General features: G+C 36.3%; 1 protein-coding gene across 6 annotated transcripts in view; it reads right to left on the bottom strand.

Annotated features, from left to right (window-relative positions):
- Positions 1–129: 129 nt before the first annotated feature.
- LOC110373926 (protein Fe65 homolog) overlaps positions 130–24,359 on the bottom strand; it is a 69,865-nt gene continuing 45,635 nt past the window's right edge. For 4 of the 6 annotated variants that reach the window (XM_049841664.2, XM_049841665.2, XM_049841667.2 and 1 more), the window contains 10 exons: positions 14,988–15,023; positions 8,856–9,085; positions 7,599–7,845; positions 6,946–7,141; positions 6,404–6,531; positions 5,681–5,874; positions 5,044–5,249; positions 4,431–4,607; positions 3,875–4,034; positions 130–3,511 (listed from right to left, as the gene is read on the bottom strand). In XM_049841664.2, the coding sequence (XP_049697621.1) occupies positions 3,903–4,034; positions 4,431–4,607; positions 5,044–5,249; positions 5,681–5,874; positions 6,404–6,531; positions 6,946–7,141; positions 7,599–7,845; positions 8,856–9,085; positions 14,988–15,023 (1,546 nt within the window). In that variant the 3' untranslated portion in view covers positions 130–3,511; positions 3,875–3,902. Of the gene's footprint in view, positions 3,512–3,874; positions 4,035–4,430; positions 4,608–5,043; positions 5,250–5,680; positions 5,875–6,403; positions 6,532–6,945; positions 7,142–7,598; positions 7,846–8,855; positions 9,086–12,685; positions 12,830–14,987; positions 15,024–24,359 lie in introns of those variants that run through there. The other 2 variants (XM_064039595.1, XM_049841668.2) reach the window with 2 other exon arrangements.

Below are 24,359 nucleotides of genomic sequence, written 5' to 3' on the forward strand. Positions count from 1 at the left end.
TATTTTTTATCTTTATCTTTTATAAACTGTAAAAAAATAATTGATTGCGGTGTTAGTCGTTTTATTAGGTTCAGAAGGGTTCCAAGCAAGGGTTCCAAATTCAAGTCATTCTAAAGAAAACAAAACACATGTGTATGAATATTTTTTTATTAATTTCACAAAAGTATTCATTAAAAGCCACAGTTTGAAGGCTTTTAAGCTGTCAAAGCGATGACTGTATATAACATCTTCCCGATCGTTTATATTCAACAGTGAGCTAGAAAACAGGAATTCACAAGCTATCTAATAAACTACATAAACGTTTATTTTTTATAGAAAATATTGACATACTTCATCCGATAAAAGGCCGTTGAAGCTTGCAATGTCACGTTATGGCGCCAAGTGGACTCATACAAGAACGACTGGGTATCGACCACTCGGGAAACAGTCCAATTGTTCCCATATGAACCCAACTCTAAAATATTCATATATTTTTGTATAAATAATGACTTTTACTTAGCATTAGAGTGTGATAACACTATCTTTACGTATTATAGAACAGCTCAGTGTATCATTATATTTATATAAGTGTGAAGCGACACAGATTTTTTCTAATATTTGAAATATACTTTGAAGCTATTTTGTGATATTCTAAGTCGAATGCCTTAATTCTATTGAAAGAGAATGACCTTTGAATATGCTAATTTTCTGAAAGTTATTTGAAAGTCAGTGCCAAGTTCAAACATTTTGAGTCATCGGTGAACCTACTAACCTTAGCGTTATGTCATCTTGTCTAGCTGATATTCAAAGGTCATTCCCTCCCTTTTATAAACTATTAAGTTATCTATATATTTGTCGAAGTGTTACAGACACAAAAACACTTTTAATTAATAATACATTTCGAGTAACTTTGGAACTCATTTCACCTTCCATAGTTGAAATAGGTACCTACTGAAGTCTTCCAACTTTGACCATAAGTAAACTTCAACTGCGGTAAGGTCAAATTTAATTCGAAAATCTTTTTCATGGGTCCCAATTCCCTTTTTCATGACAACTCTCCTTATGAAACTTCTAATCTACATAAGCTGCCAACGGCAACTCGTCAGCCATTTTATTTTATATTTTATGCATGTAAAATGGCCGAATTTAGGTTTTGTTTTAATCTAATTTAAATATCAGCGGTTTGAATATTACGTATAAATATATAATATTATTGAAAGCTCAATGTGTTCCGAACACCCTTGTAACAATGAGGTTAGCGATTTGATGGGTTTTAAATTATATTGTGATGGTAGTGTAGACCATCGCTCAATATTTAAAGTCTAGTTCTTAATATCTTTGACAGTTAGACTTCTATTTTACAATCAGAGCCCTTTGTCAAATTATATCTTAAAGACACAACTAGTGGACTTTAAATTTGAGCCTTCAAAATGCGGAACTAAAGATATAATTTACGCCCAAAAAGCTTACATTATAATATAAATATTATAAATACTCAATGAGGTGATCATACAAAAAATATTTATCTTTAGCAATCGAAATTCTAAATACCTTAAAGCTTAAGCAAAAATAAACTCTTTATTTATACTCATAGGGTCCTATATTCGTTAATAACTCTACGAACCGAAGTTTTTGGAAACCATTGATGCCTTACTGTCTAGGTACATACCGTGCTCAACACCAATACTTTCCATACACACTGCCTAACATCTAACGCCAGCTTACGAATGACTGGCCATCGCGTGCTGCAGCCGGCCAGCCCTGACCGGAAACTGTCCCAAACTATCAATTATCTACCTTATGTTTACTCGCATTAAGTTTACAATTATTTACAAAGAACCTCCAACATCCCAAACTAAACCGATACGAGTCTTACAATTAGTTTTACACAAAAATCTATTTTAACATCAATAGTGTTCTGTGAGATATTGTGTCACAGAATATAAATAGCGTTAAATTTACAAAAGCTTAACATACCTACTTCTATGGACTAGTAATTTATAAGGTAACCTTCAAGAGACCAACATTTTGGTAAATCCTAACGGTAATGTCAATTTAAAATGTAAAATTAACCTCGAATTGTCAAGTTTAATTTGACATTTCAAGTCGAAAACCACATCGATATATCAATACAAACATCAGCCCTAAAAATATGGTTTGATATCGGACATCAGCATTTATCTATTCTAAAACGTTATCCTAACAACTAGTTAATTTTATTTAATGTTTAAAAGTCACACAATATTATTCTATGTAGTTTGTAGTACAAACTTATAGAAAATGCATTAACTTTGTAAACATCACGTAAAGTTTTACAAATACATAACGTCTAACATCAAATTAAAACAGGCTTTTTACAACTCGAGGTAATACATAGGTTTATATTTCAACAGTTTTCAAGCAAGGAAGGGATAGGATTATAATGCTTAACGATTTTATTTTTAATTTAATTAATGTTTTAGTAATACAGTATTAGGAATTTTACACAGTCAAACTTATGGCGAATATCGAAGTTTTAATGGAGGAAGCTAGCTTGCCTAATTGCAATTTCAAGATGTCTGACATTAAAATTTAACACCGACTTACATGTAGCTACTCTAACATTAATTAAATTATTATAGTAACTCCATTCAATTTTGTTTTTGACATTTTGGTATCAAGTCATTTATTTGTGGTCTCATGATGAACATGAACTCATATTGCAGGCATCGTTCGCAAACGATTCGGAGACATTATCCTGCTTATAAGATGCCATTTCTTGTTCATTTTGTGTTGTGGAGTTTTTATAAAGCACGTATTATAAGCAATTTATCAACAGTTCTATTTACAAATTACAAATTCAATCTGAAAACAATGTTTTAAAACAACAGGGAAAATGACATTGTCGGTTACATTTCTTAACTAATAAAAAGTCCTGTTATTGCTATATTGCACGTAATTTATTTAAGTATATTTCCACTAAGTATGACGGCCTATTAGCATAAAAAAACTAATAGATATGTTCAATGCAGTCGAGATTGTATGAAATGTCAAATTCAAAGTCCAGATTGTCAAATGTTTTATTTGACATTTAGAGACATGGGTGTCTGTCAATGTAATGTAAGCAAAACTATGATGGCTAGTTTTCTAGTCATGTTTCTCAGTCGACTTGCGTGATTTGTATCGTTTTAACGAGTACTTTGGTTAAAACCTATTCATATCTTTGACAATAGGCGCTTAGTACCGCATTAAGACAGCGATTATGGCGACAATATGGCGTTTCGCGCTCTTTCTTACTCTATTCCGCACGTTTTATCTGCCACTCACGGGTCCGGCCCAAAAATTGTTCTTTATACGAGATAAAATGACGTCATTCCTAACAATCTTTTTCCTCCAATCGGTAGGCACACTAGTATTGCTGAGAGAGCACTACTCAGTTAAAACGATACAGCGGCGGTGAGTGTGACGTCATGTAATGGCTGCTACTGCTCGTCGGGGGCAGCACTGTCGCCTCCAACCGCCTCGCCGCACTCCTCCCGCTCCGGAGAATTTTCTGGAAACATTGTGTGATGTTTTATCGTCTGTGCACAAGACCAGAACAGAATAGACTATTGTCTAAAAATCAAAATCAAATTGTTTTTATTTCAAATAGGCCTTTGCAGGCTCTTATGAAACGTCAAATTAATTGTCTATAGGGATATATATGATCTTGTGGTTCCTAAAGATATGCTGGGAAAGTAAATAAGTGCGGTTGAGCGAGTAAGAGAGGTGACTTTAAGAGTGAATGAGTTTGAGAGGCTGAGTAAGCAAGGGAGTGAGTTGGGAAGTAAGTTTGAGAGAATGAGTAGGTAAGAGCTGACTTTTAGATTACGAAGACAAACGGTTGTGTAGGTACTGATGTCTAGTATGTGTTTACCTTGCGAGTGCGGCTGGGCGGGAGGGGTTCAGGAGGCGCGGCGGCCGGTGAGCGAGCCCACCAGCGACTTGAGCGCCGCGCCCAGCGAGCCGCGCGCCGCCTCGCCCGCGCCGCCGCTAGCCGGCCCGCCGTGCGCGTCCAGGCACTTCTGGTAGCGCAGCTGAAAATACCATTGCACATATAGTTCTCATCTGTTTAGCTTTTTCCTAAGTATTTTGGGGTCGGCTTCCAGTGTAACCGGATGCAGCTGTGTACTAGTATACCATATACATAGAGCATATGAACTTCTCAACCCAGTTACGGAGTGACTGCATATAGGTATAATCACCTCAATCCAGTTACCTGAGCAACCCGATACCCCTTGATAAGAGTGGTTTTCTTTCAGACTTTCTGACCACCCGTAACGTTTGTCAAAGATGTTCAAATGACAGCACAGCAATTTATCATGTTTTCCGAAACACGGTGGAATTCGTTGTGACAAGATTGACCAACCCCATCCACGCACGGCACTACGCCTTGCTTAGTTACGGGCTCTAGGTAAGGGATAGTGGTGTACCTTGCAGGCGGCCTCGATGGTCTTGCAGAGGGCGCCGGAGGAGGGCTCGGCGTGGAAGGCGTGCGCGAGGAACACGTCGCGCGCCGCGTGCACGATGAAGGCGCAGCGCCGCACGTCGCGCCCGATGCCCAGGAACGACAGGTAGCGCACGCGACACTCCACTATCGGGGTTGTTTCCTGGAAGTGGGGAAGATAATGTTTAGTAACGTAGCACTGTCTTATTAAAATGATAAACTCGCATGCCCGATTACACTGAATCTCGGAATCAAAACTTCGGGTTCTGATATAATGTAGGTGGTGGGGTGAAACAGTACCTACCTAAAAGCATATTAAGAGACTGATTGAATTTCGTTACTTTAGTTATGGTTGTTACAACTCCATATTATAAACATTAAAATGATTTCACAAGCCCATGCGTTATTATTCAAAATATATATACCAGACCTCAGGGGGTCAGTCGCCTCGAGGTAAGCCAGGACAAGTCAACTTGGTCTAAGTTGACGGTCATTCAGATGTACTCAACCTTCATTGGTGGTAACATGTCACGTGATGAAACTGAGATTTGATGAAACAGACCACCTGCTATGGAACAAGTAGGCACCAGTCAACTCACCCCTTCATCAGTGATGGTGATCATGGAGGGCGCGACGGCGACGGCAACGGGACGCCAGGCGGAGGGCGGGCGCGCGGCCGCCAGGCGCTCCAGCGCGTCGTTCAGCACGCGCATGCCCGTCGCGCGCGGAACCTCCGCGCTGCCCAGGTACAGCGCGCGGACCGTCTTGCGCGGCTCCTCCATTGGGGTTGGGAATGCTGCACCCACTGTTAATAAAAAAAGGAATTTAATATATGCAGTAGTTAAGTCACTGGTGCACCAACCCCCAATAATTAGGAACAGGGCTGGAAGAAGAAATTTAATCCCTGGTTCTTAACTTAACAGCATACGTTTAGACTGAAAACTGAGACCATTGGATACCAACCCAAATATAGTTGTTAAAAGGTTAGGCAGATGATGACTAATCACGTCACTAAAAAATCTAGCGTGATTGTTTCTATTATAATTTATAATTTCAGATTAGAATGGATAAGATGTGATCAATGCCGTACAGAAAAGGTTCCAATTTTATTTTACATCTACAATTAGGTACCTACACATACGACTTGACAACTGGGTAATATATCCATACATATCCACGGATTTGATAAGAGTGACAAAATTGACAGTGCAATACCTACAGATTAATTAAACTTACCAGAAAGCGGTCTAGGACGCCTAGTAGCCGGCAAATCCGTGGGACGCGGCGGCGGCTGCAGAGAGCGTTCAATCATGATACGCTTGCATATATCCCTCAGAGCATTGGCGATGCTCCTAGCCGGCGCCTCACAACGGAATACGTGACACATGTGCTTGCGAGTAGCTCGGTCACGGGCTACGTATGCGAAATCCCTGGAAACAAAAGAAGGTTCTAGAAGCATGAACAAGATCAGAGTATAATAAGCGTGCAAATGATGGGCGCCCGAATGGGAACTTGAGAACAAGGGCGCCAGAAAAAAACAAATGACGGTAGCTGTATTTTCGTCAATTTGTCGGCGATGCGTATGACAGCGTGAAATGACGTTAATAAATATAGTTTTAGTGATGTTAAAGCCAAAATAACAATGTGAAAGCTGTATTTACAAGAACTACCTATAGAGAAACAAAAAAGGCCTCTTAGATAACCTACTCTAACAACTTCATATTTGTCCTAAAAGGCGTTGAAAATGTCTACTGCACTAAAAACGTCGATAAAAAATTTCAACCGTAACATAACCTCGAAAAACCAATACAAAATCACACAAAAATTCTAGTTTTAAAACCCGAAATTCTTCAGTATTTACCTTTCACTATTTCCCAGAAAGCAAAGACAGAAAACAGGGTCATTATTTAATATTTTTGAACTAATTTAGTGTAAATGATTATAAGGGAGGTTACTCACCGTCCGTTGTCCCGCCCGACTCCCCAAACGCGTATGGTGTGTATGGGCTGTGTGTGAAGCGTGTTGAGGCTCTCTGGGTCGATCAGCTTGAGGGCCCCGTCGTCTAAGTCCATGAAGAGATCTTTGCCCTATGAGGAAAGAAAAGTGGAATTACAGATCTTTATTCAATTAAAAATTAGGTCAAGCAGTATGTCTAAACTGCACTTTAGATTAGTCCCAAACATGATACGCACACATATTTGGAGATTGGTAATTAGTTACCGATACTTGAACAGGCGATTCTACTCATGATTACAAATAACTTTAATTACAAACCACCTATATACCCAGTGGAATTAGGCAGTGTCAATTTCAGATTGTTGATGCTGTAAGTAAATAAGTACATAGGTATAGGTTATCTCTACGTTACGTTTTAAAAATAAAGACTATAGAAAATAGTGTTCACGGCTAATGTATTTATGTTCAGGAGAAATGGTACAAAAATCTCAGTAGTAGTACATAAAAAATGTATTTCCAAAGAAACTCTCTGACAGTTAACTCACATCGCCCCAACGGCCGACTTGGTCCAATAGATCATTGCGGCCCAGGCTGAGATCGACGATACACTTGTTGACGGCCCTGCTGGACCTCTCCGGAGTCAGGTCTGACTCTGAGATCTCCACCCAGCCGAGAGAACGGACGAAGAACCGCACTGCACGACCGTTGTCTGGCTCTTGACGGGCCGGGAAGCTGCGGCGTCTGGGGGAAGAAAAAACATGTTTAAATGTAAAAATAGTTGGTAATTAATTTTTTAACTATGACAATAAACTGTTTTGAAAAGAGTGTCTATAGAGTTTCATTCAGGCTCTTCTCCATAAGACCCACTCTTAGGAACCGTGCACCTAACTAGATCTAAAAGTCTGTATGAGATAAAAACCTTTGACTTTGAAACTTCAAGTAAGTATCTCTATCCGTAAGCAAAACTAATCGTTGTATGTCTGTAGGTTCGGGGCATTAGAACAGTTGGTACTTTTCCAAAGGTTCTTTACAATGTGTATAGAAATGTAATCACAGTACATATTAAAATTAATAACACTGCTAAATTCTGATATCAATATAGAATAGTGGTTGAATTTAATACACGAAACCCCTCCGTTAAAAATCAAAACACGGAAAAGGTACCAAAAGAACCCTTATTAATTGAAACCCAACTCACTTGTAAGACATCTCCTCTTTCCGTTTCCTCTCGGCCTCCTGCCCGTCATGATCCAGGGCTCCACTGGTGGTACTCCTGGTGACGGAGCTGGTCATCATACTGCCCTCATACTTGCTCACTTCGGACAGGTTCGAGCAGTCCCTCACCATGGAGATACGGGACTCCTTGGCTTCGATTGGGGGCATTTTGGGGATCTCTCTCTGGATGGTCCCACTCTTTATGTGCCAGTAATAGGGTCCGTCGTTATCTGGTGAAGGAATGTGGTGATTAGGAAACATTTAATGGGTCTAAAGCTAGTTCTTCAAGACAAGAGGATCTGGCAATAAACCTACTTGCAGTAGAATAAGGATCGGGTGATATGGCAAGCGCTAACAATTGCAAAACCCTTATGACATGTGCAAAAGGGAACCTGAGTTCCAAAAAGCTATGATCAAGTTCAGGATCACTAACAAAAAATCCCGCTTTCTTAAGAATTTCTTTCTTGGTAAGTTGGTTAAAACTAGGTTGATGATGATGACTAGCTACAACTTGAAATAAACTAAGTTCAATTTTAAAATGAATGCCCTATATGCCTCAGGAACAATAGTTGCCATAGTGTAAGAAAGCCACATTGATGAAAACCGCGAAATATTTTTTCATATCGAGTTAGCAACAAAGTAAAACCACAGTTGTCTGAGTGAACTGTTTGTGCTCTAAACATTACCCTACTTTAGTTAGAATTCCATGTCGATAACTGTGACAAACATTCATGCTAGACTTAGGTACTTATTATAGCGGAATATCTTGATGTTAACTATGTGTTTCATATGCAGTATCATTAAATGCATTTTATGGACGTTTCCTTGGAAACCATTATTTACTGATTCTAGTAGACGCAAGGTATGTAAATTCTATACTTGTCAGTTCTGGTTATCGCAACCCGTATCTACCATGCGTTATGCGCAAGCATGCAACATTTGCTGCTATTGTACTTCTATGGGTACGTATAATCAAGAGCAAATTAACAAGGCAGCTAATACCCACCTAACTCAACTATAGCCAAAAAAATAACTATACATACATCTACTACATGTGTTGTTCATGCGCAAACGGCTAACCGGATTTTGACGGAACTTGGCTCTAGGTAGGTAATAATACTGATATATCAGAATAACATTCAGGCTACTTTATACCCGTGTGCGGAAAGAAGTTCACTCAAACAGCTTGTAAAACCGCTGACAAAAACTAGTCTAGTTCTAAATCTCAAAAAGCACATACATATCCTACTTGTACCTTCGTGTTTCTCCCACCCTGGCGGCAGTTGGGGCTCTTTCTTCGGCCTCAACTTGACAGGTATCGCGTACAAGTCATCGTTGGGCCCCTCGGCTGAGTGCGGCACGGGGGCCGAGTGACTCTTCTCCGAGTCCTCACGGTCGGCCCGCTCCTTCTCCGGCGGGGGAGACTCTTCGCCCCCATTTTGGGGCGGTGTGATTAGACCGCTCTTGTCACTGGGGAGGAGAAATTGGATAGTTTAGAATAGATGAATCTGTGGGTAGCACGCGTTGTTAAAACGTTTTGTAAAGAGTTAAAAACCAGAAATGTAATTTTTACCTAAAAATAATATTGGGTTTCTAGGAAGAAAACTCTCCTGAAAGTTGAATTATGTGACAACATCACTTATGTTGCTAAAAGTAACTAAACACCTACTTAATTTATTTTTCATTTACCTCACACATTATTCTTATTAGCCTTTTAATTCTGCAACGAACATGTCTTAAAATACAGATTACAACAAAAAATCCGCAAAAACTGACCTAATTACTTAAATAACTTTGGACTTCTCAAAGACATTAGAACATTGAGGTTAATTTTCAAGATCACAAGGTTTTCGTTATAATTTTATAATGCCGCTACTACACACATGCGATTTTGTTCACGGACGCGACAACCAACTTCCACTTAGGATAACTGTCGCCTTGACACAGTTTCTTTCTTTATGAAACTGAATCATTCCGAGTGGTTAACTAAATGTAGGTGGGTCGTTTTCAAAAAAATTGTAAAAAACAGATATGAAACAGATAGGAAAGCTATATTGTTATAACGGAAAAGTAACAGAGACGAATTATTAGGGTCAGTATATAACGACGCACTTTTAAAAGAAAATAAGTAGATAGGAGTATTCGAATTGTTCTCTATAATTTCGCTGTCGTCCACCTGGTGTTAGTGGCATATTGCCTGTGAAGAAAAGAAAACCTTAATACATAAATATTAAATATTCTAAATCAAACCCCACAGCAATTCTTATACCCGAACTAAAGCCATTCGTAGGTAGGTAACTATCCCAAACTTATCCCATTATAATACATGATGTTACCTGCAAATATCGATTGTAAAAATGTATATCGATAGAAAACATTTTCGAGTTTTATATTTTATTAGTGGATTGATTTTTATTTACTCTGTTCATGTCGACTTTTCGTAAAGATACCTTTATAAAATTATAAAATAAAAAGAAAAGTGGTAGGTTTGATTAAATACGTTTTATCTCGGTACGTACACTGTGAACAAACCTTAACCGTTCATATCTGTTACGTCACAGAAAAAAGTAATCGATATGATAACCGATATGAATAAATTGCTTGTGTCTAATCTAAAAAAATCTCTTTTTCAATGCTAATTCTTACTTTATACGAAACTTGTATAGTACAGTGATAGTGTCAATATACATTTATTCTAAACTGAGTTATAAAACAGTAAAAGTACTTACCGATACTTTAAAAGTCTCACAGTAATAAGTAACTTTTAATTGTCGAATAATCACTGCACCACAATATTTCGTGCTTGTTGCGCTTAACAAAATTACCGAACATTTTTGATTCGTCGATTCTTTTGACAGTTCAGTTGCTAATATTTTAGGTAAAATAATTTTGATAACTACTACAAAAATATTAAAATTACTAATGTAACAGACAGGAATAACAGAAATGAAGTGAAATCAAGACTTGCTTTAATTAATTATTCCTGAATTCTGCGTGTTATATTTCATGATAATTTTAGCAAATTCCTTCAGGTTCCACAATGCTCTGCTAAGAAATCAATTATTTGTCAGTTAAAAAACTAATATTGAATAATAAAATGTTTTCTAAATGTCGCGCCAAGAATGTGGACACGCATTGCTTATATGAAAACAAATGTTCTACGTTGTAGTTTTCTTTTAAAATTAATCATTCATTGAGGATTATGGGGCGTTATTTTTGTTTTTCATAATGCTGAAATAAATGTTTATTCTGTTTTAAGAGTAATTAGCTAGTAGCTATTCTTTAAAAAAGAATAACTCTGTTGGACGTTTTAATATACAATTTTTTTGAATATGGCCCAGGTATCACGTGAAAATATCCTTACTTTTCATAGGTATATAGGCTGAAACTACAAACAACTTAGTAGATTGAATGAGTGCGGATTGCACATAACTACTCAATTAACACATCGGCGCAATATGCAAGCCTAACCAACATATCACATTTCAAAGATAATTACTTTGTCAAAACATTGCTAAAAATATAATCATTCGTTCTGCGTAAGTTAGTTAGCACTTATACAAGCCTCAATTCACAAACAACAAGTAAGTATAGCTCATTGTCGCGGCTGAAATCCCCTTGATTCTTTAAAAGCTTCAGCCTACCTCCTTACGTAGCTGTCAAGCTCTTCAAATAAGCTAGTCCTCATTTCTGCCACTACGTAACAATGGCGTCCACGGTGGCTGTTCTCGAGTTTAAGGAGATCTAAAGAGCCTCTACACCATCGCCTGTCTAGGTTTCAAAACTATACCTTTTGAGATCAGCTTCCATTCTATTCATCGTGAAAGGATGGTCAACCGTCTATGGACCTACCGTACATAACTTTATGATCAAGCTCTCCGCGTGGCTATTTGCTACCAGATGAACGACACACATAAGTTCTTTAATCCATAATATTACCAGCGCCTTAAATCTGTTCACCGCAGTCTAACACGGGCTTAATTACATGTTAAATCCTTCAGTGCAACTAGTTAGGTTAAGTACATTGTTTATGAGTTAATAAAAAACAAACAAAGCGATTTACGTGACTGCGCCGAGTGCGTCACTCACTTTATTACTTTATATGAATCAGAGTAGCTGGTGTTAGTGATGAGAGGAGCGGGGAGCGGAGCGATTTGAAACATTGACTTATTAGCCACTGAATTGTCCACGATGCATTGAAGTTATGAATAATAAATAAATCACTGTATTAAAGTTAGTGATTCGCACGCATTAGGTAGGTACCTCCTCCTATTTTTAAGCCATTTTATTTATTTTTGTAAAATGTAAGTTCAACTGGCCAACATACAAAATCTATTACTGTCACCCGTCTCAAATTAAAGGCATGGATTAGCTGAAATTATGACTCAGATTTTAAGGAAGAACTTAATTTAAAAAAAATTATAGCAAATCATTGAAATTAGGTACCCACAAACACAAAATCGCGCTCCCGCTACATCCTATGCCTAAAACCCGCACCTAACTGCAAGGCCGCCGCCATCGCGAGCACGTACAATTACCTGATCATATTTACTGAACGGGCACAAACTGTGTTCAACTAGAATTAGTGTAGCCACTGTGATAAACTTGTTCAAATATAAAATAACTTACAACTACAATGTATTGAGTCCTTTACGAGAAATAGAGCGACATTTCTTCTCGGTTAACATATCGGATAATGCGAAAGTAACTCTGTCTGTCAGTCAAGTCAAAGTCATTTATTGAAAGTGCACTTTTTCACGTCAATATTAACAAAGAAATGCACCACCAAAAACCTCCTTTTACCACCTTATAGTGTTATGGCTGGAAAGAAGAACTGGGGATGAACAAACTTCCCAACACTTTGTCTAGTTTTCAAACTAAAACTACTTCACCGATTTAAATGCAATTTGTTACATAGATTGATACTTAGTGCCCGAGAAAGGACAAACTCTACTTTTTATCCGTGTTTGAAATGCGGAGGACAGCAGGAAACATGAGTAAATATGTAGGTACACTAAACTAAGATGGCACTATCACTTAGATTCCTCACTAAAACACACAGTAACAAACCGTATATAAAAATATCTCCGTTTTCTGACGATCATTTTCAACGCTAATCACCATTGAATCTTCAGTTAAAGTTAACTTATCGAAGGTAAACTGTGTTTAACCACACGCGAAACACGGCTACCTCGCGAAACAATAAAATCAAAACTGTGTGATCGAGTTTTTAGTGATCCTTAGGAAAATAATGAAGAACCAAATGAGTTATTTAGGCTAACTACAATGTTGTACTTTTTTGCTCTACACGTTTATAAAAACTTAGTGACTAATAATGACTAATTACTAGAACTGCGATTTTAAAACAAAGCCTTCGGGTCTTTTTTATTTGTTGTACATGATAAACTTAAAAACAGCTGAACAGATTTCCATTTACTTAGTTTTAAGGCAAGGAACTATTTGAACATAATTTGTCGATAAGGTTTCCGATTACAGAATGTCACTTATTTGCCCATCTCCGGACCACAGAACACACAACCCGACTCACGCTTGTCAAGATTTTTTTTGTAGTAATGACTATAATAAAAACGCAATTAATATCAAGTTGTTTAAGACGTAACAATATAATGATTACCAATTAACAGTAATCGGGTTTCGGCAGTAACGCAGTGGTGCAACGTTCACAAAAACTGCTGGAATTATTATTTTTTAGTACTGTTTTTTGCCTTTTTTTTCATTGGTTTTGCGTTTAATTGAATTTTTGGCGACGCATGGCCGGTTCCTTTGTCCTGAAATTAGCCGTTTTATTAAGCAATTTAAGATTGTGTAAGGAGAGTAGTAAAACGTGTTTTTGGTACTGACACTGATATAAAGCAATTAGAACCTCTTACAAAAAAACTGGCTATAAATTGAAGAGTAATTAACTATTAAAAGGCATTCATGTATTTTTTGGTAAAATAAAGCATTTTTTATGCCATTCCACTGTCATTGGTATCAAATGAGTATAATATCTTTTCCTAACTAAGTATGTTGGAGCTTCCAGTCTAAACGGATGTAGCTGAGTACCAGTGTTTTACAAGGAGCGACTGTCTATCTGACCTCGTCAACCCAGTTACCCGGGCAACCCAATACTCCTTGGTAAGACTAGTTGTCAGCCTTTCTAATGAGAAAAGAATGCTAATTTTTCTAGCTCTAAGTAGTTCTTCGTTCGTTTGTAACCATCCTTATTAGAAAAACCTTATTTAACTTATAGTCTACAAAGGAATTCCCAGACACATTTTGAACCGTTTCAGTTCTATTTCAGTATGCTAACTTTCAGTCTAAGACTAGACAGACAATAATTGGATATTTTTTTGTCGTTATTCTCTCAGCCGCGTTATTAAAAGACAAACGAAGGTCACATAGGGAAAGCCGGGGGTTTTAATTAATTTAATTACGGAATCAATTTTTTTCTTTAGATAGGTACCTATTTATTAAGGAAGTTTTTGTTTTGCTAGTTATTGACGTTTTTCATCTGTTGGCATGCCTAGGATGGTATGTCTTATGTCCTGTGCGTGAAAATCATAGTTAACTGTGGTTTTAAGAAAACTGACGTTCATTATGTCGTTGAAATTGGACCTAACTAAATTTTAATGTTTTTTCTGTACAATCAACGGACAAATGACAGCCTTATGCTTTTTAAAATCAAGAATCTTTGATGTTACCATATTTTTATTTTAATACAATAGGTTAGTATGTATAAAAACCTTCAGTTACCTACGTTGCAATAAGCTGTTACCTATCAATCAAAATGTAATAAGGAAATAACGGTTTTTGAATACCTATTATGTTGCATTTGCAGTATGCACCGGCTCTTGCATGTGTGTAATTATTTGAACAGTTCGATTTAAAAGTAATAAACAGTATCCAACATATTATTTAGCGATATTCAGTAATTGCTTTTTCAGGCGGAATTAACACTTTTAATAATTGCGGAATTAGTAGTTTACTACCAAATTTGTAATAATAAAAGTGTGAGGAAGCTATTCATAACTGTTATTTGAATCAATGAAAATTACAGTGAAACACAAAATTTGAAATCTTTAACTACCTACTTAGCTACAGTTTTTTCAGATCGGATTCCAATAACCTATTTACCTATATATTCCCTGAATGGGGCTATGACAAAGCTGCTAGAACTCTAGAAAGCAAACATAGGTACTAGGAAAGCCACTATTTTCCTAAGTGTAACACGGCATAAGACGAAGTAAAACTTAGAAACCAAAACCAATATTTAGGGGACCTAAATATGCCTATTTCCAAAGAAAAATAACTGACTTCTTTAGAGTTTTAAGGAATAAAGAGAATTAAATTAAGAATATTGTTGAAATACCTTGTTTTTGTCGGCGAAGCGGCCTCATCTTCGACTCTGAAAGTAAAGAAAAAACACAGTTAATTAAATTAAATCAAAATTAATATTCCTTCATTTACCAAGCCCTAGATTTTAATAAAGGTTTGTTTAGAAAGGCTGGCACAGATTTCATTAATAAAACAATATTTTTCATCAAGAAAATATTAAATTAGCTACTGTAGAAGTAGAGTAGAAGAAAATTTTTAAAGATTCGCAGTTAGTTATTATTTTGAAAATAAATAGGTTGAATGCTTTATTCTTTTTTGAATAAATCTAAATGTTCGATTAATTAATATTTTTGAAGTTGTTGAGATAGTCAAAACTGTTTTCATTTTAAATAGATTTTGCAAGCTCTTATAAACGGCACATTAGATGCACGATTCCAAGAAGTTGGTCTCAAGGATACCTACTCTTTTTTCGCAATCATAGAAAATATGGCCATTATGGTACCAATGAATCCTAAATGAAAACACATAGAAAGAATCGAAATATAGGAACACTTTTCTACCACACCAAAACCGTGTAAAATAAGCCCCATTTAAAAGTAACAACTAAAAAAAGATCGGCCAAGAACTTCGGCCCATTAACGCATCCAATGGCCTATTTGAGCCCCCTAATTTAGTATTGGGGGACGCGGATTGAGTGCGAACTGCCAAGTTTCCCCCAAGTCCCCAAGTTGGGGAATATGAGGCAATAACGTGGCTTGTTTTAAGTACAAATAACTTGGCGTTGGAGTTTGAATAATGTTTTGTTTTTGGTCGAAAGAATAATATTAAAACGTGTTTTGTTTGATTTAGGGGGAGTGATTGATTGAATATTTTAACGGATGTGGGTACCTACATAGGTAGGTAATTTATGATGGAGTAGGTATAGTACTACTCCGCGCACTCAAATAAAGTAGCATTAGCATCTGAGATGAACGCGTTAAACTAACTCTTTAACAAACTCTTTACTTATATAAGACTTTTTTGTTATGACTTTTTTTTTAAAGATTTATAAACGATGCAAAAGGGAGCAAGCAATTAACTACAACTAAACTACTGAATAACTGTTTAAATTAGGTACTAAAATATCATCTATGTCATTCATACAAGGGCTCTTTTATTAGCACGAAAATTTGAAATTACATTTCATTATTATCTCAATTGAAACATAACTTAAAAACCATTATTCACCCAAATTATTCCTCGACACACATAAACCAATTCAAGCTAGCAATATCATCCAATTCAGACAGACAGACAGACAATGTACGTACATACTAAGACATAAAAAGTGACGACTCATGTCTCGCTCTAGAGAATTGCAGCGAACGATGCACTTTGCATATTGTGTACTAGGACAACATCAGTGCTCAGAGATATGGTGGTAACTTTATGGGGCTGTATAGACTTAGAGGTACTACCTATAACTATATGCTTAAGTCTGTAGTATTATATGTAGAAGTCGTAAACTGTTGTAGTAATAAATAATGTAAATTGGCGGAGCTATTGAATTGATGTCTATTGAATGAAACCATTTGTTTTAATGTTCTAGTCTATTCTATTCTATGTTAGACATTTTCGTGTCTCTTTGGTTGCATGGAAGTGTCCAGTACCTATATGTATACTTAAAATATGAGCGGCTGTGCCTGCGTCCTGTGGAAACTACTCCGCGCATCCGGATAAATCGATAAATGGGCTACTAACACTGTAATAATTTTTCAAATCGGACCAAAGTCTTGAGATTGGTTCGTTCAAACAAGCGAACTCTTCAGCTTGTATAATATAAATATGGAATTTAATATTTATAAACATGCATTGACAAATTGGTTAAAAATAACAATACTTTCTAAAAGAGAATCAAGTCACCATTTTACACATAAAAAATAAAAGTAAGAACCACTAGTTCTGAAGGTCTGACAAAAGTCACAACGTTTGCAAGAGACATTTAAATGTTAATACACGAACCGCACTCATTGTGCATTCGGCTGGACGAGTGCAGTGTGATGCTACTTTACCAGACAGATTTTTTAAAGTGCACTTTAGTACACGAAACATTTGTATTTCCAAATAGTAGTGGTTGCTAGAATTCGAGTTACACAATGCTATCGTATTGTAGTGTATCAAAAAAAATTGTCCCGGAGCGGAGATGAGAACTACCTTCAAATAGTAAATCTATACTAATATTATAAAGCTGAAGAGTTTGTTTGTTTGTTTGTTTGAACGCGCCAATCTCAGGAACTACTGGTCCGATTTGAACAATTCTTTCGGTGTTAGATAGCCCATTTATCGAGGAAGGCTATAGGCTACTTTTATCCGGGTTCGTACAGAGGTTCCCACGGGATGCGGGTGAAACCGCTGGCAGAAGCTAGTTACTTATAAAATAAATTGGTCGGATTATACTATGAATTTGTTCGTTTGTTTAAACTGGTCTGAACCCTAAACTACTGGACCGATTTGACAAATTGTTTCACTGAAGCTACACTATCCCCTGCCTTTAAGGTACTAACTAATAAATATAATGTAGAAATAAAAAAATCTCTTTAGAATTAGAGTATAAATAGCAACTATAGATGTAGATAGAAGTTATCTAGACTACTGCTGCTTAGTCATTGTCAATAACTACTTCCAGACTTCCTCTTCCACACAAATATCTAAAGTCATTCAATTCCTACAAAGAACAATTCATACAAATAATTACTCAGAGAAAAATGCAAACTATTCAAACAACCTCTAAAGAAAAAAACTATAAAGAATGTTTGTGTTTTCACTTTCTTAAAACAGTTCTATTAATTGAAATACTTGCGTGAAGGCATTTTAATTGTGTATCCAAGAATAGTTAGCGAATTGATACACATAATTATCTCAAACCATTGTTTTAATCTACCCTTGGAAAACAATACCTGATCACTGCTCTGGGAATTTCGTAATTTTTCTAAATACCTACTTATTGGTGTGAACAAACTGGATGACTAGATTTTAATTAAATAATGAATAATTGTTATGCAATTTGAACTTAATAAGTGAAAAATATTTGTTAATTATTTAAACAGAATAAGTTCTTATCTACATTCGTATACTAATTACCTCCCATGGTGTCACCCGGGCCCTGTAGGATCTATACCACTGTCGCATCTATAGAAAAATTGAGCATATCTATACCACTGTCCTATATACAAATCTATGCCTGTAACTTCAAATTCTGATTTTACATTAGATAAATCAGAAAGTCTGCGGTAATGCAATCCAACATTCTCAATTTTTTTGCAGTGCTAAAACTGACATAAAAAGCATCAAAATCAAAAACACAGTGAACACAAAAACAGCATCCAAGATCATACACGTTTCAAAATCCCCGAATGCATCGAACGTGACTTTACTCCGATAGAAACTCAACTGAAATATTGAAGTCGAGAGGCGAGGCGCCGACTTTCAAAGACAAAAGACACCGACTTTTACTGCCAAGCTGTTGGCAGCGGCTTCAATCCGTACAAGTGGTTTTTTAAGACGTATTTTCGAGATGATGGGGGAAGAATCGTGTAGAGGAGGAAAGAGGTCATTGGGGTCAAATGTATGGGGTTAAAGGTTGGTGACTGATCTAGTAGTTGAATAAGTAGTGCGACAGTTGCGAAAGTTTTGAAGTTAGTGATTGATTCACCTGTGCATCGGAGAGAACGTAACTGTCGGTCCTGATCTCCCTCCGGTCGTGACGGATTTAAGTTTTATAAGGAGGTATATTATTTGACTTTTCCATCTGATTAATTCCTCAAGTTATACATACTCTTTTTTTAAATTATCTTAAACACGACTCCTAACCATATACCTATCTAATTAGATACTCAATAATTAATTCTTCATTAGCATTCCGTATGTTCATACACACAGGTGGCATTTTATAATCTAGTAGGATATGATGAAATCAATACAACTTTATCTAAATATTCTCAAAAGTATCGACTACACTATTTTTAGCCTCGATCTGTATCAAAATGCATACAAACAAACAAATAAAACCCCAATACTAGTTGGTAAGGAATCCTGGTTGAACTGAGAGTGGGCGGTGTCTTTATATAGGTGACCACACGCTCACACCAATGACGAGAACATGAACTAGGTTGAAGCACTAAAAACCGATCCCAATATTATGTCTATCTGTCGTTTTGATTACCAGGGATAGGAGTTTGAAATTAATAGTAGATAGTATGGTGGTTACGTTAAAATTCTATCTATAATAAGTTAATTAACTCGTGGATAGAATAGCAGGCATGGCCGGGGGTTTAACACACCCTTCAAGGAGATAGAGTTTTGGTAAAAACCTATGACTTTGCAGTTAGGTAATGTTTTAATGCAAATATTAATAGTATTATAAGAAAGTTTGCCAGATATTTGACACGTAGGTACCTATTTAAGAAAATTTTGTATTATAATTTTTCGTCAATAACGACTTTTTTGCTAAAACACCACAAAAGATACATAGATTACTGAAAGTTATATGAAGCGGTATGCTCAACGGTTGGTATTTTTCCGGTATTATCATAGTCTCATGGGTGCATTTATGGCCATATACAAGTCAAATGCATATCAGCGATAAAACGTCCGTTGCACTATTAAAGTAATTTGTCAATTTGTTTAATGTCATTTTTGTAATGAAGCCGTTGAATATGCTTGCACAGGGAATTAAAATTGTGCCACTATAACTTTTTCAAAACCTGATAATATTATCACCTTTTTGTCATATCATCATTGTGTAAAAATGAAACTAAAGTTTATTTATTAGTTGGTTTTTTCGTTCTGTTCCTCTCTGTCATAAGTCATACTAACATACATACACTTCTTATTCATATCTTAATTATTTTTTATTCTTAATTCGCGTATTACTCTCTTAATACATAGATAAGTTTAAATAAACGAAGTATAACAGCCTCGGCAAGGTTGTTCTACTTCCGACGTAGACTGTTGCAGTTTCCGCATGGTTTACTTATGTATGTGTTGTACCTATCGTAGTATTGTTTCAAGCATTCGTTATAAATCCATACTGATATTACAAAGAGGACTATAAATTGGTTTTTATACCATAACATGTTTTTTGTAGGTATCCAAATGGTTCGAAACTACTGAAATTACTTGAAAAATGATTTCACTGTTGAGAAGTTACACTCTTTCCAGGCTATATTTTATCTAGGAACGCAGCTGAAACGGCTGGTGTACCTAACAAAACCTTTTACGACGGCGAATAATGTTCATAGAAGCTTTTCTTTGGTTCTAGCGATATTAATCTAAGCAGGAAACATTATACCTAATGTTAAAATCATGCATAGTCATGGCTGCTCTATATAACTTTCCTCTCTTTGACCGACACGTACTCTTGTACTCTTTGAACCATGGACTCTATGTTAAGAATACATACTGAGCGTAATATGATCAGTCAGCCATGGCGTGCTCACTAAGCTGACCTATCGATCCGCATATGAGTTAGCTTTTTAAAATGATTGCTTTTGAGAACGAAATATCTCTAAAAATTACTTCAGTAATATATGGGGTGACTTGGAACTAGAACATATTGTTGTAAGGTTTTAATTGCATTTTAATAGCGTGGCAATTACAACAATGCTCCTTATATTTATGATAGAAGACATACAAACGAAAGCTTATGATTTGTTCCGTTTTAAAAGGTGTATGTTAAGAAAGTCATTTTAACATAAATACCATATGAATTTAGTTTGAAAATGCTTTATAAGTAATTGCAATGCACCCTTTTTACATTACCTGCACAACTACGCTAAACCCCCAAGGAATAACAATTTCTTTACATTTCGGAGTACACAACTACTCCCTAGCAACAAAATTAATACACTTTATTTACCCCATAAATCATAACAGAGCAATATTTTCTCCCACTGCAAAAGTTACATTCATCCTTTAATTAGACTCAAGTAGCACTTCATCATTCAACCTAAAATACACCTTATTTTTAGCATCTTAAGGTGGAATATTGTATAGCAGTAAGAATGCAATTTCCACCGCTAGGTGGCGACAGTCTCACGGATGCATTCTGATATTGGAGAAGGAACGTGATCGCAATAAAGTTTCCTATAACTTGGGGGACAATTTATTTTTGCTTTTGTTTTGTTTCTATTGAAAATCCTTATTTCGAATGTAAGTAATTCTGGTTTTTCATGCTCTCGGGTAAGTAAGTGGTGCGATTTTGTTGACATTGGGGATTAAATAGCAAAGGAATACTGGACATTAGAAAATTTATTATTTTAGAGATGGATGAATAGAGAGAACTGTAGTAACTGATAAAGATGTATGAAAGGAAATTATTCAAGTACAAAAATAAGCATAAAGACTAAGGATATATTACTTAGAAATTCAAGTAAGACATAGTATGTAGGTACACTAATACACATAATATACTTTTGAAAAAGGTAAATAAGGATATTTATAGCATCAAACCTTCTACTAAAAATGCGGTAAATATTTGTTAGAAAAATTGCAACACGTTTTAATTTAGTTATTTCCAAGACCCACAGTTTTTCCCCACGTGATATTAATACGAGCTACAAAAACTGTGTGCTGAAAGTTTTTAATAGGATTATACGTGCGCTGGAAGCGTCGTAAAAATCCCCCTGTAATGATGTTTGCAAACTGCCAAGTTTTCAGGCGTATGGGATTTTGTTAAACTGTGGGCGGTGATAACTTTGAATCAAGAATTATTATAGGCATGTTTTACTACAGGATTTTCTTTTCACATAGTTATTGATTTGTAAATAAGATTTATGATTGTGACTTTTAATCAAAATGATTGCGTGAAATTCACACAATAGTTTATGCCCAAAAATGTTTTATTCAAATTGTTGTAGAAGTTTTTAGTATTTTAATGCTTAAGCAAAATATATGAATACATGTAGTTTTTACAAGTGATCTATCTCAGTAAAGATCATCATAGACAAAATAATTAGGAATATGAACTGATTCGTAACAGAGCTTTAGTACCTGCATTATCGCATTTTGAATTGCCTCGAAAACCGTTTGTTTTGCCCCGAAAAGATAAATCCAAAATTTCAGTTCTTGGGCAGTTACCCTACATTACCTTACGACTAAGTGGCTAAAATAATATCCACGACAGCCACTTAATAGGCTATAAATCGCTTAAAGCTTATAAATTGCAATATACTTCTGCTTTATTTTCTACGTTGTCAACGGATGTTATTTTCTCCGCCATGACAGTTGTGGCAAGGAAAACAGATAATTATCTCTTTATACGTCAAGCAATATTAAAACTGACGTGAGTGACTGAAATATCCTTTGCTTAATTGATTATGGTCATTATTTGTGGGTAAATTTAAGTTTAAGTTCATATTTGCTTTGTAAGAGCTATTTAAAGCAACATCCTCAAAATTACTGCTCTAAATAAAAATCGCTTGCTCTAAGTAGCTAAAATGAAATAGGTTCAGCTCTACCAGCGCCCCGAAAAAGTTAGGTAGTTCATTCACACAGACATATGTAACCTTAATGATAATTTTTTTACCAACCAGCAAGAATTACATCTAAATCTGTTCAATCCTCCTACCGTAGAATCATTTTCCAAGGATTTAGTGTGCAGTATTCTACGGAACCAAACCTCTGAAATTCTTGCCTTAGTTTAGTTCGTATTATGAAGATGTTATAAACGTCTTAAAACAGCAATAACACAACGTTATATCTAAAGCAGTGGTTCTTAACCGGTGGTCCGCGGACCACTGGTGGTCCCTGGAGGCATTCCAAGTGGTCCGCGAAGCTTAGCTTCGCGACGTTGCTATACGTTATCTAACTTAATTTTTATCGACTTATAATTGCGAGCGGGGGTTTTCGCATGGACGTATATCGGGTATGTCGTACCTAGTCCCCCCATTCATGAAAATGTATGTTTAGGCTACATTTTACGTAATATTTGGTTGAAGTCCGATAAAAATTTCGCGCTCGCTTCGCTCGCGTATGCAGAAACTATATGCCCTTGTTTTGGCATTTGTCAACAAACAAAAAGTTAAGTACCTTTGGGATACATTTTACGAAATATTTGCTTTAGGTCCGATAAAAATTTCGCGCTCGCTTCGCTCGCGCATTTCGAGACTGCATGGCCAAGTTTTTCTTTATTTGCATTTGCTTACCTACACAACTGCCGACATGCGTTTAGCTTTGAGTAGAACTGACCCAAAAAATCAGTTTTTTTTTTTTATAAATAATAAAGAAATGAGTGCTAATTTAGGTAAACCGATGAGTGGTCCCCGGCAAGACAAACTTTAGTTAAAGTGGTCCCTCATGTCAAAAAGGTTAAGAACCACTGATCTAAAGTTATTTAAGTGCATAGAAACTGCAGTGCAGCGTTGTTATCTGTTTCAGAACGGATGTTGTTCTGACGTCGCGTGTGTTGTGTGGCTATTAAACCAGCGGTTTATGGATTTGAAATTAACACGATGTTTGCTATTAAAATCGCAATGTTTGCTATTAATTTGTTTTTGAACTGAACAGTTTGTAAAGAGCTTATTGACAATGTTGTGCTCAGGGAATACTGTGATTTTCTGTCTATGATGATCAGTCTTCCTATAAACAGTTTTATCTGAAGTGCAAAGGGTTGCCTTACTTTCGCACACTTTCAGTGACTGAAATGGTAGATAAATTTTCATTGTCCCTGGATACGTCGACACCATATGTAGTATCATATAATATCATAGATAGCACGAATAGTCATAGTTAAAAACATTTTTAACGTATTTTATATTTTACGTTCCTTGATAATTACTGGCATTCTGTATGTAAACCTAGATTTATGATAGACTAGCTTTCCGCCCGCGGCTTCGCCCGCGTGGAATTCGGTTCACCCCTCCCGCTGTGGGTTAGCAGCGGTGAGGGAGTGTCAGACTCTTACTGACTAAAATCGTCGTGTTCCGTCCTAGGCCTTTATATACCAGGGCCGCGGTACCTCTTTCGAACAACCCGCAGCCGCGGCTGGCCCTGGCGCTACTGGGCCCCACTGATTTCAAAACACGTTAAGACTAATTCGCGGCGAACCTTAACACCATCAACCTTATCGCCATCTATCGAGCTATCGGGAAGCTCGCGATTGAACAATGAGCTACAGGTTAAAGCGCGAGATATCATTGCACTTCTTACGTATTTTAAAAACACATCGTTACCACGTTTTAAAAACACCCACCGCCATCTATCGCATACCTCAAGAACTAAATAACTTAACTAATACTTATACCAATTAGTAATTCGTTGCATTATAGTTATTTCAGGATAAGTAGATGTAAAAAAAAACAGTTAAGACGATAAAACAAATTGTACGTCATCCCTCGGGAATTCCTCATTTTCGAGGATTCATTATCGT

The sequence above is a fragment of the Helicoverpa armigera genome, chromosome 19 (assembly GCF_030705265.1).
Source record: "Helicoverpa armigera isolate CAAS_96S chromosome 19, ASM3070526v1, whole genome shotgun sequence".
Taxonomy (NCBI): Eukaryota; Metazoa; Arthropoda; class Insecta; order Lepidoptera; family Noctuidae; genus Helicoverpa; species Helicoverpa armigera.